Source organism: Malaclemys terrapin, chromosome 7 (assembly GCF_027887155.1).
Source record: "Malaclemys terrapin pileata isolate rMalTer1 chromosome 7, rMalTer1.hap1, whole genome shotgun sequence".
NCBI lineage: Eukaryota > Metazoa > Chordata > Testudines > Emydidae > Malaclemys > Malaclemys terrapin.
In genome coordinates this window covers 63,886,629-63,906,692 of record NC_071511.1, presented here as the reverse complement: position 1 = coordinate 63,906,692, position 20,064 = coordinate 63,886,629, and the positions used below count along the sequence as shown (strand labels likewise).

The 20,064-nt window shown below is 39.7% G+C and overlaps 1 protein-coding gene across 2 annotated transcripts in view; it reads right to left on the bottom strand.

Moving 5' to 3' along the window:
- Nucleotides 1-2,469: 2,469 nt before the first annotated feature.
- The window catches only part of ADK (adenosine kinase), a 541,342-nt gene continuing 523,747 nt past the window's right edge, over nt 2,470-20,064 (bottom strand). For both annotated transcript variants that reach the window (XM_054034260.1, XM_054034261.1), the window contains exon 11: nt 2,470-3,629. In XM_054034260.1, coding sequence (XP_053890235.1) covers nt 3,505-3,629 — 125 coding nt within the window. In that variant the 3' untranslated portion in view covers nt 2,470-3,504. The remainder of the gene's footprint in view (nt 3,630-20,064) is intronic.

Here is a 20,064-nt window from a genome sequence, read left to right as displayed (position 1 = left end):
AGAATCCATAATCCTAATGCTCATGAGCGCTGATTGCTATAAATCCTTTGCAGGATGATTTCCTTTAAATCCCCAACATGTCAGCACACTTTTAATTAACATTTCTCTGCTAAAACTATGGCTCAGACACTCTAAATTCAACATTGTTCCCAAACTTGTCACCTTTCAATAGCTTGTATTTCTATTGTAATTTCCAGCTAGGATATTTGAAGATGAAGCTTTATTCTTCCCACCGTCCCCAAAAACAAGGTGTAACAATGAACACTATCCTCTCTTTAAAAATATATGGGGCACATCACTGCTACAAGAAAAAGCAATTACAACTATAAAAGGCAAGTCAGGGAAAAGATACAATGAATGCTAGTGCCAATACTATCCTACTCAAGGGTGTACTACTTTATCCATTGGGGACACTGGGGTATAGAGCGGTGAAATGACTTGTCCAAGGTCACACAGTGAATCAATGGCTGAGATGGAAACAGGACCCAGGTAGCCTGATTCCCAGTCCTACTCCCAAACCAGTGGAGTATGTGGATTATGCTGCCTCTCTGAATAATGGGTCATTGAGCTCTATGGCATTAACTTCAATGGTATAAGTTGAAGCCCAAAGTGTGCAATGTTGGGTAAAATTATTTCCTGCTCTGGTAAAACCTTACTGCACTCAATGGGAGTTTAGTTGGGTAAGCACTGGAGCCAATGGTTAATAAGTGGTGCATTTCAAAGGGGTACCCTCCTGACACTGTCCTGATCTGAGGACTCTGTCTTTGAATGATGGTTCAAGTTCAGAGTCAGACTCACCTGAGCTCATCTGGCAGAGCTGGGATTTCAGACAATTGCACGTGTCAGAGCTTCACAAGTCTTTGATGGCATGTTTTTCAGGAAGCCCATTCTTACATGGAGGTGGTCAGTAGAGGACAAAATGGAGAAAAAGAATACTTATGGAGACAGGCCAGGGATGGCACCAGAACCATTATATGGACAAAAATCTTCCAGCAGAGGTAAGCAAAAAAAAGAAATAGACGCTGAAAGGAATTCTGAAGGAAATCAGCTGACAGTACCTTTGGAAGTTACTTAGCATCGCTTGGCAAACCATTTCTAAGTATTCATGCATCGTCCTACGATTTCCAGATATTGAGGAACTAAGGAATGGCTAAACATACTGGGTCAGAGTCAGATGCTTCTGATCATGTAGTTGGCTTTGGTTCCATTGGTTTCAAGCTAGTCTCGTTAGCTGGATTGACACAATCAGCTGAAATGTCAACAGCCCAAGCTCTCTCAGTATCTCAGTGCCAGAACTGGGAATAGAACCTAAGACCCCAACTCCTCTGCTCTTTGTACTAAAATGAAGAAACTCATGCTATATATATGAAATGTAAAATATATTCCATATCCTGTGGAGCTTAATAGACCAGACCTCTTTCACCATGGAAACAGAATTGAAACTGAATGTAATTAATATGAAATGGGGAGCATATCCATTGTAAATTCTGTTGTTTTAAATGAATCATAACTCTCTGGGTGGAACAGGGATAACATGGAATGAAGGTGTTACAAAAGGGAATGGAACATGTCACTGAGTGCTGAGTAATAGCAATGTCAGATTTTACCATTTTCCCAACTGCCACCCGAATTCCTGGTTACAAGTTGATATCTGTGTTAAGCTACACAGCACCAAGGTACCCTTGTTCCAGAATGAGAGTGTCCCCTCATGGAGTTATTTAGGAATAGCGCCACGTGTAGACAAGCCCTAAGTGTGAAATCTTCTGAGCTAACAGTGGAAGATTAGAAGCTGTGAAGTCAGAAGGTGTCTATTATAAATGCACATAGCTGTGTTAACAGAAATGAAGAGAGCCTGCACTCTACCCTGTCCATTTCTTAAGCCTCACTAAATCCTAAAGGATAGATTGTGCTCATTTGGCACCGGCTCATTGGGGACGGTGGAGTCACATGATTGAACAGGGCGCTTTGGGAAGTACTCTGCCTCCTGGAGCTCCCTGGTGAGCGCCCTCTGTACCATTTGTTTTGAAGGTGAAGCCTGCTCTCCTTTGGCCCATGCACAGGATCATGGTCTTGCCTCCTCCCCACTCTCTTTGCGGTGTGTAGCACCCCAGCATGTGCTCGCGGAGAGTAGGTCTCTGGGCTCAGGAGAATGCAAGACTGCATCTGTTTGTGACGCCCTTTGGTGGTTCATTGAACCTTAGCTACTAACTTCTCATCTCTTCTGTGGTGAGAACACTACACAGATGAGAAAATGCACAACCACTTCCTTCCTTAATGCTGAGCACATTCCTGAGACTGAACCCAGTGTCAGCCTGGACACTTAAAGTTGCAAATAAAAGCTCAAGCTCAATCATATAATGTGGGTTGAGCACCTGCTTCCTGGCCCCTGGTTTAATAAGGCCTGTGCAGGAATGTTGGACGCACACTGCATTACTCTCACTGTGCTCTTGGCAACAAAAGGCCAGGGAATTACTATATGACAATTTTTTATTCATCAGTATCAAATTACATAGCAAAGTAATGAAGGCAAGTGTCAGACAGTCTCTTTTGAATACTGTAATACAAATAAAATCCGGCATATTGTTTAATTATCCAAAGTAAATTACAAGTTTAAAAGTGTGCGTTTAAGAGATTCCATTTGGCATATCCTGACAAGACAGCCTGCATAAACATTTCTGTACCTCATTTTCACGATGTGTTTGTATATTAATTTAAAACAGCCTTTAAAAAGCTTACACTGAGGAGACAGATATAAAATGTACAGCTAGTTCCTATCATGAGATCATGTCTCTGCCTCGAAAGCACAGAGAGTGGCCAGTCTGATAGATGCACAGGAATTTACAAATTAAGGGTCAGATCCTGCTCAAAAATACTGCCTGATCCAAACCCACAGACATCAATGGAAAGACTCTTAATAATGGACTTAAAATGGACTTTGGATGAGGTCTGTGAATTCCTGGAAAAACATCTATTAACTTAAGTGGGAGCAGGACTGAGCCCTCCGGGCCAGATCTTGCATGTTGGGCCTGATTCTCTTCAAACTTACACTACTTTTAACACTAGACAATCACAATTGATTTAGGAAGAGTTATTATTGATTTACACCATTGTGAGATGAATGTTGGGCCTGCTGATTTTACACATGAATAAGATGAGCAGGATTTGGCCATGGTGAAACACAATCTAGAGGTTTCTGTAGAAGTGTTTTAACAGAGTTAATCAGCTGTGGCATCTACATGAGATTTCTCTTATAACCTGTGTAAATAATACAACTTTTCCACGTTGATGAGAGAATAAGCTTCACATAGCACTGTAATCCCTAAATTAAGACTACTGAAACATTATGGTGGTATGAATAGGAAAATACCATAGCAATATATGTTTTGTGAAGTACAGAAGCCTTGATGCAGGAAATTGGGAGGGTGAGGAAGGGGAAGTAGGAAATATTTAGGCAGCAATCCCATAAACATAAGAGTTTCTCTTGATTCCTCCGATTCATTGCTTTCAGTGGAAGTCAGGCTTTTCTGGGAAAGTACAACCAGAACGCTTTATGATCACGTTGGCTGCATAATGTCCAGCTCGGATGCACTCTGCCAGTGGTCGGTCATAGACAAGCTGAGAGAGAAAGCCTACAGAACAAAAGAATGGAGAGAGAGTGAAGTAGAGAGTTAGATTTTGAGTATATCATATAGTCCCTAATTTGACAAAGCACTTAACATATGCCTAATTCTAAACATATTAGTAATCCCACTGAAGTTAAATTTAAACTCAGGCCCATGCTTAAGTAACTTGCTGAACTGGGGTCTTATTTTATTTAAAGCTTCCACCTGGTGGCTTCAAGCAAATGGTATAACTATCAAGGTTGTTTTTTTATTAGTGACTTCAAACAAAAAGGATCACACTCACAACACCCTTTCAGAGGGAGCTGCTGGTACCTCTAATCCCATTTCAAAAAGTAGAAGCAACTCTTCATGTTGGAGAGAGTTTCTGCTTTTCATATCGGCTACATTTACAGGCCCATCAACTTACCTCTGGACAATGTGTTCCTTTTAAGAAAGCAAACTGCTTAAGAACATAAATGTTAACTTGATTCATAGATGTAACTATCCAAAGCAAAATCAAATGAGAAATTTTAAATTGATTAGAAAATTCAGATGGCAATTGTTGTTCCCTACTCATCAGGGAAAGAGGAATCAAGATTTTAAAAACTGGGTGCCTTAAATTGAACTCTGAAGTCTGAACTTAGGCATCTAAATAAGTGGCCCCATTTTCCAGAATGTTGACCAGTCAGCACTTTTGAAAAATCAGGACACTTATCTAGCTACCAATGGCTACCAACTACCATAACCACTGCCTACAAAACCTGAAAGAAATAGGAGTTCAGCACTTTTGAAAATCAGGTCCACCTGTTTAAGTGCCTCTAAGTGGACTCAAAAGCCTAATTTTAATCTCCTTGGCTGGGGTTTTTCAAAGGAGCCTGAAAGAGCGAGGCGCCAGTGGGAGTTAGGTCCTTTGAAAATCCCAGCTTCATTTTGGAAACTCTTGTCCTTGATCTGCATACATGCATCTGCACAAAGCAACACCATGGTTAACAGGTTGACAATACTTACAGCAGATAGGAAAGAAAATAAATTTGAAAACTAGAGTTCAACAGGGCTTGAAATGGGAAGAAATAAATTCAATAATTAATCAGAACCAACCCCACAATATTTGGTAAACATTTTCTACTCTTACCAATTAGTTTAACCTTTTTTTAAACGCATCTCAGATGTCACTGGTTGGGTTCTCCCTTTCCCATCCAACCACAGGAGCAAAACCACCCTCAGCCAGTCAAGTCTAGAATTAAGGAAAGCCCAAACAGATTCTGTAAGGCTTTCTCCCACCCTATTATTCTTGACCTCCATTTTCACCCTTTAAAGTCCCCATGTCACATTCAGGCTGCCTCTGTGTTTTGACAGTGCAAGATTAGTCTCAAATCACATCTCATAAAAGTAGCTCAAATCTACCATCTACCGACTTATCAGAAATTCTGGTTCAAAGAGAATGACACATTCCACTAGTTCTCTTTTGACAGAACCCTATATGTTTTCTATATTCAGTTTGGTTACTATTAAAATAAACTACCTACATTTTATTGCAATACTCTAAAACCCTAAAGGAAGATTATTTTCATTTAACCTGTATTCCACCTTTAAATATTTACTCCTCGTGGGATGTTCAACCCTATTTTAGAACACAATAAAAACATTCTATCTTGTGTAATAATGCCTGTTAGTAATTTAGAGATCAATCTATAATACAAAAATCACATAAAACATGAAACACAAAAAATCTGAAGAACCGTGGACAATACCAATGAGCCAAAAAGACCTCTGTCAATGGCTAAGTTGGTTCTAACCTCTCCCCGTCATAACCAACAGTGAAAAAAGGCTTAACTGATCCTTAACGTCATCTCTAAACTCCACTGACATGGAAAAAAGCAGGTCTTTTTATATAAAAGCCACAGGTTCAATTCGTCAAATACCACAGATTTTCCAATGGAATGCGTGAGATGCCGGAAAGTAGGTGTTTTGGTTGACAGCTTGACAACCACAAAAGATTCTGGGTGTGTTTTAAAATCAGTATTTTTCCAGGGAAACCTGAGCCGTAAGTTAGCTACTGTTTCACAGATATGACTTCACTGACAAACTCTGAGGCCATAAACTTAGGTGAGAGTCAGAAGTCTTCAATACATAAGGACGAGAGCCTTAGCAAGTGAAGAGGAATTGTGCCATGAACACCGTCAGCCATGGCAGTCTGAGGCTGACATATCCCCTGACTGGCGGCAGGAGGGTCCATCCAGCAACCAGGTTTGGATAATAGTTCTGAAATTCAAAAAACATGTCTGGTAGAAATCAGATGGTTTCTGAATAACGCGATGAAAATAGTCTGCTTTTTTGTATTCTTAGTGGAACCCTTCCTGGATACACAGAGAATGTCAGTCACTACATCTGAACTGCCTGGGAGACATGAGCTTGCTAGTGAGTTTCTGGGTGGTTAAAACTTGAGTGGAGTATGTCCATATGTAAAATTAGGCAATTAAGAATGTCCATTTCTAAATCAGTAAGTCTAAGAGATGTATTGTGCAGGCTTCCAAAAACACAGACAACTCTCAGCTTTGTAAAGAGCATGAGTCTAGAACGTGCTTTATATAAAGAAGAAAATCATGCTCTTGGTTGCTGGTCAATACTCTGAATATTGATGAAAATAAGGAAATCAAGGTATGTGAAGGATCTTAAGAAATGAAATATCATTTAATATGAACTACCTTTAGGGCCTGACTGCCTTTCAGCTTACCACAGTTTTAGACCAGTCTATTTGCACTGATTTCAATGGAGCTACTCCTGATTCACATTGAAGTAAGTGAGAGCAGACTCAAGGTCCTAGTTCAGCTGCTACTTGTTAACATGTAGAATCTGCTGTGGAACGTTTGCCCCAGATCAATATCTAATCATGAAAGTTTCTTTTAAAAATTATTTATTTTTTACAGGATTTACGAAGGAGATTGTAGCAGCATCAGAAGTAATATCGCATCAAGTAATAATGCAAACAGATAAATCACAAGCATATAAGTATAGCACATACTAAACATAGGCAGTTAGCAAAGTAGACCCTAGGGAAACACCAGAAAGCACTCTTGGTTTAGTAGAAAAACAAAGAACTCAGTCAGGCAGACTGCTTTAGCTGCAGAGTGGCCTTTTAAGTACACTCAATAAAAGGCAATCAAATTCAAATATAATTCTGGGCTTGGGTTCTCCAGTGTGAAATGTTCTGTACTGCAAATACTGTGGGACCTATCTAGTGCTACAGAAAAAGAAGTGCAAGAACGCACTTCCAGTATGTGATAGTACTGGAACGCCATTAGTTCCCCCCAAAAGTGCCAGCATGGGGGGCATTCCAGCATGAGTCCAGCCTTGGCCCGTATCCTCAGCCTCACTCCATCCCCTATGTACTGACTATGTGTCACTTGCTCTTAGTCCCACATGGGCATAATGGGCATGGTTATCCTCCTGTGATGCTGGGTCATGGGACTGGCCTCTAAGGCGCAAGCAGCTATTCTAACTTATGCTGGGGCAGAGCCGGTTTCTTGGCTGCCCTCACAATCAGTGCAGTGCAAAGGTGGCACAACTCCTTAATCAAGAGAAGCTTAGCTAGACCTGAGAATCTGGTCTTGTATAGTCTATCAAATCAGCCTTAGGGAATATAATGCAGCTTTGTCTAAATATTGTTTAGACTTATTTTGCAGATGATAGGTGCAGGAAGTAGGGATGCGGCGGGTGCTGCATCACCCCCAGGTTTTAGGGGGGGCCACTGGTCCCACGCCCAGGGCTCCACTCCCTGACTCGGGTCCCGGCCGCTGGCCCTGCTCCCCAGCTGCTTGCTCTGTGCCCGGGGCCCTGCTCCTGGCCCTCCGCCCAGGACTCCACTTCCTGGCTACCGGCCCCAGCTGCTGGCCCAGTGCTTGGGGCCCCACACCCAGCCCCACCTCCCGCTCACGTGCCTCCACTCCCAGGGACCCGCATGTGGGGTCCCGGCTGCCGACCCCTGCACAGGGCTCTGCTTCTGGCCCCACGCCCGCCCGCCCCCCCCCCACTGTCGCCACAGCCCCGGTCCCCCTTACCTCTGTCCGGGTCCCTCCCCGCCCCCAGAGACACAGCCCTGCTCTCAGCCTCAGCTTTGGGCAGGGAGGAGGCACGAACAGGAGTAAGGAGTAAGCACCCCCACTATTAAAAATGTTGCAGCGCCACTGTGCAGATGATGTTGCCAGTAGTATTTTTCCAGTGTCCAAACACATGGATACATAGCACGCTTTAATACAAACCTCTGGTGAACAGAGTGTTGGGGGAAGAACCAGAGTCAAGGCCCCACTCATTGCCTGCCCCTGCTCTATCACCTCTGTTTGTGTGTGGAGGAGGTGGGAATAGCAGATCCATGGTGATTGCTCTGCCTCCCATAATATAACCAGTGATCTGGGTAGCTCGTGCAGGGAAGTAAGAGGTGCCTTTTCCCCTGTGCCCCTCCTTCCCCCCACCACACCCACACAGACATGTTGAACAAGTAACAATCTTGCCCTTATTCATTACAACAACTCAGTTGGAATTGTGTCCAATAAAATGGTGTTTGAAAAACCGAATTTTGTACCTTATAAGGTATAAAACAAACCAAAGACCTGTACAAATTCTCAGCCAATGGAAACGGTTATGGGAAAACATCAACAGCTATTATGGGCCCAATTTTATTTCCTAAAGAGAATTGCAGGGCTTCTATCTACCCAGGAGCTAAAATGCAGTTTGGCTCTGAAAAGTGTCTCTGGTATCACTGAGTACTATCTTGATTGTCTCTCAATGATTTCCATGCTGTCTGTACTCAGTTTTACAAGTATTAAGACAGTTTTTCTAACTGCCAGCCCTGCAGACTCAACATGGGATATGAAAGTCAAGTTGGTTTCTTTCCTCCTGGCACATCGTCATCAGACAAAGCTTCTGCAGGCCAAATTAGGCCCTCAATGGAACCAGCATAATATTATTGTCTACCATTCATGCCCTCAGTGGCACCTGTGACGTCATACTCCCAACTGCCATCAAATGGTTTTGCATGGGTGTAACTGACTGGAACCTAGAAAACCACACTCTTGATGATCACAAGCAGGACTAAAATCCAGTTCACTCCCTCACAGCTTTATTAATACAACTCTGAAAAGACTCGGAGTAGGAGCTGTTTTTACTTAGTTACTTTTGAGAGCAGAACTGAACTTCAGCATCATTAAAGGAAAACTGCATTAATTTTACTGTGGTCAGCTATACGGAAGTTCCAGACCCACAGTGTCAGGAGCAACTGTCACTATAATCAATGTATTTTAAAAAGGTTTTGTTCCAAAATTACCACTGACATCTCTAACTGAGGGTCTAGTGCTAGTGCAATGACATCAGCAATAGCGGAGATTTTAAAAGTTTTGCTCTGCTTTAGTAATGGTTTAACAACACTTAAAACCAGCTTATACTGAAAGCCAAACGTTTCATTTCAAATTGTAAACTTGACAATTAATTGTAATGACTGTTCATTACTAAAGTTGGCTGGAAACTGGCTTAGAGTCTCCGACAGGGAGCTCCTGGGCTGCCATTCTTATAAGAATACTTTTTTTTTTTTTTAAAAGATGGGTTCCCCCACCAGTATGTCACATTTATTCCTCCTTGCACCGTGCAAACTTTAATAAAATGCCCAAAGCAAAATGATTTTTTTCCTTTAAATAAAAAAAGGTAGACAGAAAAAGCAGTTATCAAATGTGTCAACTGGAAGACTAACAAACCCTAAGCAAGAGCAACATGATCCTTAAAAAAAAAAAGTCTGCATCCTGATCCTCCCAGACGTTTCTCCACCTCCAAATCAATCTAAAATACAAATATATTGTGATATGATTTCACTAGCCATTCAGGCCAGTAATGGCAAAAACAATTAGGGAGGCTGTAGTTTTAAAGAAGTAGTACTCTAGCATCAAACCATTTACAATCTTTAGCTAATACCACTGTGTTTTTCTGTAAGTCTTTTAGTGCTACTGGTGTGGGATAATGTTATGGTAACACAAATCTGGTCAATTGTGATCAGGTGGTTAGCAAAGCTGGTGCCAAGAAATCAGCCAGCCAACCTAGATTTTGTAAAAGACATTGGCATCAGATGTTTCTGCAACATAGTCGCTGAACAACTGTACTTAGACATGCTGTGGTTCTCCTCCTTTTTTATTTCTGTGGCAGATGGTGGATATTACAGCCAAGAATTGGGGTAAGCCAGAAGCTCTGCCCATCTATCAAACTGATGGTCGGCTATTCTAAATAGAAACATTTTTGATTAAAGGTATCATCTATGGGTTAAAGTATAGGTTTAAAGTTAACTTTTAAGCCTAAAAGTAAGATGAAGGTATAAGGCAGTAATACAAGAAGCCTACAGGCACAAACCTGTAAGATACTAGCTTAAGCATTTAGTAGAAGGAAATTAGGCCTATAAACCTTAGCATAAGTAAATTGACCAACAGTGATCCTAAGTCATAAGATATAATTTTGCAATAAACAGTTCTACTAGAAGTCTGTATCAAATGCTGACAAGTAACTGCAAAAAGTCAGTTGATACCAGTTTGGGTATTTTAGGATAGGAAAATTAGAAAATGCTTAACTGCAGGATTGCTATAGTAACCAATGGATGTATACGTTTAAGGTAATTAATATACTAACGTATAGAATAAGGATACCCCAATAATATGACGGTGAGGAAGTTAGTTACAGGCAAAGGAGCTCAAATGCTCGCATGAATATTCATTGCAGCCATCAGATACTACAATTGGGCTAACCATGGCTTAGACCAGCAAGACCTTGATCACCAGAGTCTTTTGGCATGCCACAAATAGGTTAGGACCTCATGAACCAGGTTAGGACCTCGTCGGCTGCCACCTGTCTCCTTGCCCTAGGTCTCCACAAGAATTGTGAGAGTATGCGTATGACATGATGCTGAATGTAAAATTACTATTGGATTACTGTTACACTTGCGTCTGATGAAGTGGGCATTCACCCATGAAAGCTTATGCTCCAATACTTCTGTTAGTCTTTAAGGTGCCACAGGACCCTCTGTTGCTTTTTACAGATTCAGACTAATACGGCTACCCCTCTGATACTTGTTACATTCTTGGTTGGCTCGGAACTTTTGTGTGTTTTCTAATTGTGTTAATAAAACTATTTCAAATTCAAAAGCTTTTTCCTAAGTGTGTGTGTTGCAATTGCATTGGGGTTTCCAATTTAACCCTAACTCTAATAACTCTGGGTCTAATCTTGGAACTGAAACCTGTCAAACCTCAGAGTGTTAATCTGAGGGAATCGATTGGGAATTCTTAATCAATCAATGCACAATCAATTAGATCAGGCAACACAGGTGGAATTTTAGCAGTGCAGCTTGGCTCATTGTTACAATGCGTAAGACAAAACTAGTGCTAGGCTAATTACAAGTGAAAGAAAAAAAGTTACTCATCCCTCTCAACAAAATCATTTGTTTAAAACGTGGATCTAACAAGTGACAACCTTGAATTCTCACTGTAGCTGAAAAGCACACTAGAAGTGCCTTTCTGATTATACCACTAGAGGAAAGTTTTAATAAAAAACTAATTAAACTACAAAAATCCCAAGTGGCTAACTGATTTTAGGGGCTAAATTTCTAGCAATTCTAATTATCCTCTCGGGGCTTTACTTAGTGTTTCACAACCATGACAGATGACAATGAAAAACTGCAGTTAAATTCATCCACCCTGACACCATGCTAAGCACTAGCTTCTCCCTCTCCAAGTAAAATCAATACCACGTTTGAGTAAACATGTTTACAGCTTTATTAGGATGTCTTGCTTGTTCGGTAACAGCTACTTGAAGCCCTGGTAACAAATCGACTCAACTCAGTTAAACCTAGAGAGCTGGGTAAGAGGCCCATCAATAAGGTTGTTATAAAAATAAACTGCAGGAGATCAGAAAGCTGGAACAAACAGTCTGGTAAATGTCAATATTTTTACTTCCACAGAATGACAAAACCATGAGATCATGAATAAAAGGTTTGGGAAGGCTATTTTCACTGTGTTTATAAAATGTTTCACGTGCTCAATGGTGAATACTTTTCACTTCATATAAAAAACCTTGTTACAAAGCATCTTATTTTTTAATGACCAGCATGAAAGCTGAAACAAGTATGCACTCAAGAGTAGCAGTGCTGTTATTGCTATCTCCATTCCTCTTGTTTCCTTTATATTTAGTGCACTCAATTTCTTTAAGGATCATCCAGTTGTGTGTGTATTTTCCTCAGCCTGAGTTTATACAATCATTTGTGGACGGACACTCACACAAACAATGCAACTTTGCATTGACTAGATGAATGTGGGTAAGCGATGGGGGTGGTTTCACACTGCTGTAATAGTCATTTCCTGCTGAAATGAAGGTGCTGAGTGCAGCTATGCTCTCAAGCAAAAAGAACTAAAACAAACTATAAAAGAATACCTGTGAAACAGGTCTACAAGAGCAAAGGACAGAATAAACCCCACATCATCTCTGTTATCTCAGCAATGAAACAGTTAATGTTTGCAAAATATTTTTTTATTGTTAAGCATGTTTGTACTATTAATACCATCAGTAAGTTTATTGAGTAGTTCACTAATGTTGGTGGTGTGAGGCATAATCGTACTTCTCAGCACCAGCCAGGATGCTTGTGCCCTACAGGGATTTTAGTGTTGCCACATCATCTCCCCCCTTGATGCCTGTGCTGTGGGCCGGCAAGTGTAAACTGCAGCTGGAACTCTACAGGAGCTCTGCTGCTGAAGGTTGTTCAAAGGATGCACATATGGCCTCAGTCAAAGCCCAGTGAAGTCAATGGGAGTCCTTTCATTAACTTCAAGGTGCTTTGCATGAGCCCCTTAATCAGTTCATACCTTGGCTGCCCTGCACATGCCTAGTGATTACCACCCACCCCTGTGATTAGCAATAGCCCCATGTGAAACCCAGGGTAGAGGAGAGGACGCAGCATTTTCCACTGACACAGCCTCCTCTCCTGGTAAAGTTTCCATAATCAGAGGACTCTGCTAGGGTCTATGCTTTTTTATGCCAGTGTAGAGACCCAGTAGTGAATCTGGCCACTTAGGGTATATGTACACTGCGTTTTAAAACCATGGTAGCAAATCTCAGAGCCTCCAATTTCAGACCCGGGCTCACGCTACAGTACTAAACACAGCTGTGTAGATGTACAGGTTTGGGCTGGAGCTTGGACTCTGAAACCATCCCCCTGCCTGGGTTTCACAGCCCTACAATTTGCAATGTACAAAAACCAGATGAACCTAAAATCTCCTCTAAGAAATGTGTGATGGAAGGATATTGATAAGTCCTAAATGGTGATTGTCCCATCGAACTTTTCTTTCATTTTCTACCTACTGAACTTTGAAGAAGTTCACATTTGGATCTGGCCCTGCTTAACCAGGATAGGGGAAAACAATTTGAGGGAAATGTATTTCACAGTCTCCAGGCTCCCAAAAGGTAATCTGAGCACTGCATCAGTTAAATTAAAACTTGGATACTTTCATCTGAAGTATCTTTTCTGGCTATCTGGAAAAAAAAATTATCTCCAAGCCGATATTTCTCTGACTTTTTCTTAGCACACAAGTGAATTTCTGGGAAGTTGGATAAAGTTCTCTTTCACCATTTTTGAGATATCAGAATGAAGACAAGTGGATTTTTAACAGTTCAGAAAATTTTCAGATGCTATTTACCTGCTTCAATAACCCAAATGTGGCACCTAGGTCCAGATACCATAGCAATGGGCATGCTATAAAAATAATGACTAGAAGAGAATTTGGTTCATTTCATGTAAAAAAGATAAAGTTATAAACATTACAAAATAGAAGCAATATGCTACTTTCTGTTCAGTTTTTAAACACTGTTTGGAAGGGACAGGGGGGGAATAATGCTCCTATCATCTGCTTGAGGAAATGAAATGCAAAGAGGTTGCATGAATGTAACATTATGGTTGAGATTTCACATGCACAAAAGCCAGGAAATTCAAAGTTATAGTTCCCACAGTAACCATAAGTCAGCCACACTGCAGTTTGCAAATACATTGCCAGGCATTAAAGCATGCAGAGTGTAACAAAATAAAACCTTTGTGCAAGGGGGATGACTTTTGTGGGATGAAATTCTCTACCACAGCACTATATTAATAGAGCTTCTATGCAATGAATTCAAAAGGGCCATATTTAATGTCTCTTTTTTTTAATAACTACTACTATGCTAAATTGACATGGCCAGGAAAAAGCCTCTTGTCAATTACTAAGAAGTGTCAATGACAGTAGTGTTTATTAAGTACAGTAGGAAAGCAAGATAAGGCAACTTCTCAACTGGACACAGTATTTTTTACTCTTTGTGGCCCTGATCCTGCAAACACTTTCGCATATGCTTAACTCTGCTATTGTGAGTAGCTCTACTGATTTCAATGACACTACCCACAGTAGTAAAGCTAAGCATGTGCATACAAATATTTGCAGAATCGGTGCCCATGTGCTTAAATATTGTGTAGTGACGTGCGCATCTCTGGAGTGAAATCCTAGTTCCAATGAAGCGAATGGGAGTTTTTCTATCAACTTCATTTGTGCCAGGATTTCACCCTAGCTATATTCCCACCCGAGAAGTGGGTGCATTTCAATGCTGGGGGAGGTGATATGCACTATATAAAATTATAGTAGTCAGAATACCTCACAGATCATCCAGTCAATCCTCTTAGTGCTAGGGCAGGATACAGGCCCCATTAGAGGGCCTATCAGATATGAGATAGCTAATATATTTCAAGTATTTTATACTTCAATATGTTTTATATTTTACACTAATATAATATCAGCTTAATCTTATGCATCATCTCTCAGGGGACTATATCCTGCCATGTCTCCCAGAGGAATCTGCTCGATGATCTAGTTCGACTAGCACCTGTATTTCTACTCAGAATACATTAAAACAGTGCAAAAATTTTACCAATATTCTGAGTGAGAGATAATAACTCATTAAAGTCACTTCTCTAAACTTCCATACAACATTTTCTTCATCATTACATGATTTTCTAATGGATGCCATATTAACATAAAATAAAATGTTACCCTGACAGTAGGTGTGACAAAATATTTTTAAACAGTGATGATTTGCTTTCAGACTTTAAGTCACATTGTGTCCCAGAATTAACAGAGCAAAAACTGGAACCTTATAATTTGTTATGAAAATCTACTTCTAATGCAAAATATTTTTAAACATACATAACACATATTCAATTTTCATTTCCCATCAAGTCTGGCCAGAAAGTCATTAAGAATAATGTCTGTACTTTAAGGCCCAATTCTGCAAGGTAATGATCGTTCTACAATGCTGTTGATATCAATGAGAACTGACAATGCTCAGCACCTTGACAGATCAGGCCCTAATTCTGCCAAACCAAGAACTGTGGGGCATTTTATTCCATACACCTATCCCTTTTAATGCATTAAAAAATTAAATGTTACTTTCAAAATGAGAGCAGATGAATTAGCATTTAGTTTATCTTGCACTTATTTCTTTACGTTGTTTTCTAAAGCATATGTGTTTTGTGTAATTGGAAATTACAATTTTTAATTTACTGTATTTTAATAAGATGAAATACAGACAAGACAGTAAAACCAAAGAGTTGAATACCTGGATCCCAGTGGAAAGGTGGTAAGTCAGAAAAACAGATAGAATTGTATTGAAATTGCATTTGGAGAATATTCATGGCCGTGTATATATGCCAATGAAGTATAACGTATTACTTCCAAATAAAGCTTCCATGATTGCAAACGTCTGATTAGTTTTAATTATAATTAATATTTAGGAATTTGTACAGTCTGAAACAGTGAGGTAAATAGGAAATATTCAGTGTTTTTTCTGAGTGATGTGTTTATTTTTATATTATGATTTTTTAAAAGGTGGTGGCAGTTCAAACAGTATGGCAAATTTCTAAATTGTGCCAATTCCAATGTGGAAAATGCATACTGGTGGCCGACTACAACATTTATCAGAATAATAGTGCACCTCCAGCAGTGACAGAGAAAAATCCACTATGAAGGCATAATCTGACAATATTCTAGTTTATGGAAGGTCAGTTATAGAGACAGGGGGGCATCTAATAGCCTCGTTTTAGATGTGGCATTTATCTTTGTGAGTTAAGGATGACATCAGAACACACGAGCAGTATAGTAATGAACATGTTGAGAGTTCTGACAACTCATCCCCTAGGAAGTGAAGACTGATGCCCTATCTACAGCTGAGCTATTATACTGGTGTGTGCTGTTTATACAACAGCAGCGTTAAAGATGTGGAAAATGGGTTGTCAGTCAAAATGCTTATAATATTAAAAGGGTATTTTTATTTCAACACTTTATACATCATCTACTATGATTTCAACAACAGGATTGCTCAGAGGCAATTAGCCGCCCATGTTGTATAAACGAAGACAACATGAGCACTGATCTCTGCTAGAACATTTATCTTAACTTGGAAAGAAAGACAGAATAACGTACAAGTAATGTCCCCTCACCTCTTTCCTCACGAAGATGCATTTTATAATAGAAATAAGCCATTGCATGTTACATATCAATATATATTTAATTGCTATCACAACAATCATACTGCCAGCTGGCAAATAAAGTTGTATCTTAGGGCTATGGTATCATCAGAGGGCTGTATTTCATGGTTGTGACATTATATCCATGAAATGTGTCTTTTTAAAACGTGATTGAAAAAACTGTGACCACTTTCCATGGTATTTTAACCAATTAAAATAGCTATATACAGATGAACTAAATGCCACTGTATAGTGATTAAGTAGTCTCTGATGTCACAGTTTTGCCACTCAACAATGAATTGTTCCTAGTTTCTGAAACTTTGATTTCAAACATCTAGAATTTTTTTTCTTGTATGTATGTCTACGTTGCTGTGAGGTTCTTACCGAAACAAACACATAAGAAGCAAAAGGATATGTTGTGCTCGCTACACTTTTAGTGAAAACATGTTTTTTGTTTATAAATTTGTAATATCATACAAATATAGTAAGTACAGGAACTTTTGAATAAGGCCACAAACTCATTCATCTCAGAGTTTTAATATCACAAACCACTGAAACTACTGTTTGTTGACCATGCCAAAAGAACTTTCTGATGTGTAATCTCACAGCTATTCTGTGTAGCACTCTCTAGTTATATCTACAGTATATATGTATATGCACACACACAAAATGCCATCACTTTAAAAGCAGGGAGGACGTGTGGGTCTCTTCAAGATGATGCACATTCATGCACCATGTCGAAATTACTTTGGGAGGAGGGAATTTCCATGGCTTCTTGTGAAAGCTTCACTTTTGGTTCAGTCAGTTTCTAAACCATCCTAAGAACTCACAGAAAATGGTGGAGGCTGGGATTTTCAAAAGAGCTTAAAGGAGTTAGGTGCCCAACTTCCATTGACTTTCTGTAAGATTTGCACACCTAACTTCCTTAAACTCCTTTGAAAACCCTGCTGCAAGCCAAAACAAAATTTGTCAAGCTTCTTGGATTCTCCGTGCAGGAGGGATTGCCCAGAGCCATGGACAATAAAGGGGAAGGAATGCAGATTGGGATAAGTAAAGAGCTCATCAGAGATTTTCTGACTAATTTGAATGAATTCTAAATGATGAATGAATAGCCTGATGCTATTCACCCCAGAGTGCTGAAGGAATTAGTTGAAGAAATCTCAGAGCCACTGGTGATATTTGCAAATTCATAGATGACAGGTGAGGTCCCAGAAGACTGGAGTAAGGCTAATGTAGTGCCCATCTTTAAAAAGGGGGGAAAGGAGGAGTCGGGGAACTGTAGACCAGTCAGCCTGATCTCAATATCTTGGAAGCTACCGAGCAATGTATAAAACATTCCAGTTGCAAATACCTGGAGGATGAAGAGGTGATCACTAGCAGCCGGCATGAATTTGCCAAGAACAAATCATGCCAAACCAGCTTGACTGCCTTCTTTGACAGAGAAACTGGTTTGGTGGATAGGGGGAATGTGGTGAACATAATATACCTGGACGTTAGCATAGCTTTTGACATAGTCCCGCATGACATTCTCATAAGTAAGCATGGAGAAATGTGGGTTCAGCAGAACTATCATTAAGTAGATACATAATGGGTTAAACAACCACAAAGACTATTAATGGAATGATGTCATATTGGAAGGACATCTCAAGTGGAGTCCCACAGGGATCTATCTGTTCTGGGTCCAGTGTTATTTAACATCTTTATTAATAACCTGGCTGTAGGAATAGAGACCATACTGATCAAATTTGCAGAAGATGCAAAGCTGGGGGTGGGTTGCAAGCACTTTGGAGGATGAAGTTAAAATTCAAAGGGATCTTGATAAATAGGAGAACTGGACTATAGACCATAAAATTCAACAAATACAAATGTAAGATGCAACACTTAGGGAAGAAAAAACAAATGCACAGATACAGAATGGGGGATAACTTGTTTGGCAGCAGCACTGCTGAGAAGGATCTGGGAGCTGTGTTGGATCACAATCTCAACGTGAGGCAACAATGCAATGTTCTTGAAAAAAAAAAGCAAATGCAATTTTGGGTTGCATTAACTGAGGCACAGCATGCAAATCACAGAAGGTGATAGTACTGCTCTACTTGGTGCTGGTTAGGTCTCAGCTGAACTACTGTGTCCAATTTTGGTCACTGCTGTATAGAAATGATGTAGAGAAACTGGACAGGATCCAGAGGCGAGTGACAAAAAAGATCAAAGGGATGGAATCCAAGCCATATAAGCAAAGACTAAAGGAATTGGGTATATTTAGTTTGGAACAGTGGAGATGAAGGGGAGACATGATAGCAGTCTTCAAATACTTGAAAGATGGAGAAAAAATGTTCTCTTTTGCCACAGAGGGCAGGACAAGAGACAATGGGTTCAAACTACAGCATAGCACATTGAGATTATATTTTAGGAAAAACTTCCCAACTGTAAGAACAGTAGGACAATGGAATAAATTGCCCAGGAAAGTCATAAAATCTCCTTCACTGCAGCTTTTCAAAAGGAGGCTGGATAATCATCCGTCTTGGATGGTTTAGACACAACAAATCCTGCATCTTAGTAGGGGGTTGGACTTGTGGTCCCTTCTATGACTCTATGGCAGCAGCTTTAAAAATGTTGGATTTCATTCTGTTTTCACTTACCCCAATGGTGAAACTATTGATTTCAGAGAAGTTATTCCTGATTTACACTGGTTTTGCACAATCAAACCCTTTGGTTTTATGTTAAACAATTTCTTGGAGCAACATTTATACCATTGAAGTAATGATGTGCTAAAGCCATCCCCTCAAAGGGATTATGGGGTCTGCATAAGCCTGTTTATACATTTCCTTTGTTGTATTTTATATATTTGATATATTTTACATATTCAGAGCAATTTAAAAAAATGTCAATAATGTACAAATTAGTGCTGTTGATTAATCGCAGTTAACTCATGGGATTAACTCAAAAAATTAATCGCAGTTAAAAAAATTAATCGTGATTAATCAGTTTTAATCGCACTGTTAAACAATAGAATACCACTTGAAATTTGTTAAATATTTTTGATGTTTTTCTACATTTTCATATATATTATACTCTGTCTTATAATTGAAATTGAAGTGTATATTATTTTTGATTTTTATAAATATTTGCACAGTAAAAATGATAAGCAAAAGAAACAGTATTTTTCAATTCACCTCATACAAGTACTGTAGTGGAATCTCTGTCGTGAAAGTGCAACTTACAAATGTAGATTTTTTTGTTGTTACATAAAACTGCATAAAAAACAAAACAATATAAAACTTCAGAGCCTACAAGTCCACTTGGTTCTACTTCTTGTTTAGCCAATCGCTAAGACAAACAAGTTGCCCATTTCTTATTTACAGTGTCACCAGAAAGTGAGAACAGGCATTTGCATGACACTTTTGTAGCTGGCATTGCAAGGTATTTATGTTCCAGATATGTTAGACATTCGTACGCCCCTTGATGCTTCGGCCACCATTCCAGAGGACATGCTTCCATGCTGAGGACGCTTGTTAAAAAAAAAATGCATTAATTAAATATGTGACCGAACTCCTTGGGGGAGAATTTTATGTCCCCTGCTCTGTTTTACCTGCATTCTGCCATATATTTCATGTTATAGCAGGCTCGGATGATGACCCAGAACATGTTCATTTTAGGAACACTTTCACTGCAGATTTCACAAAACGCAAAGAAGGTACCAATGTAAGATTCCTAAAGATAACTACAGCACTCGACCCAAGGTTTAAGACTCTGAAGTGCCTTCCAAAATTTGAGAGGGATGAGGTGCTTTCAGAAGGCTTAAAAGAGCAACGCTCCAATGTGGAAACTACAGAACCCGAGCCACCAAAAAAGAAAATCAACCGTCTGCTGGTGGCATCTGACTCAGATAACGAAAATGAACATATG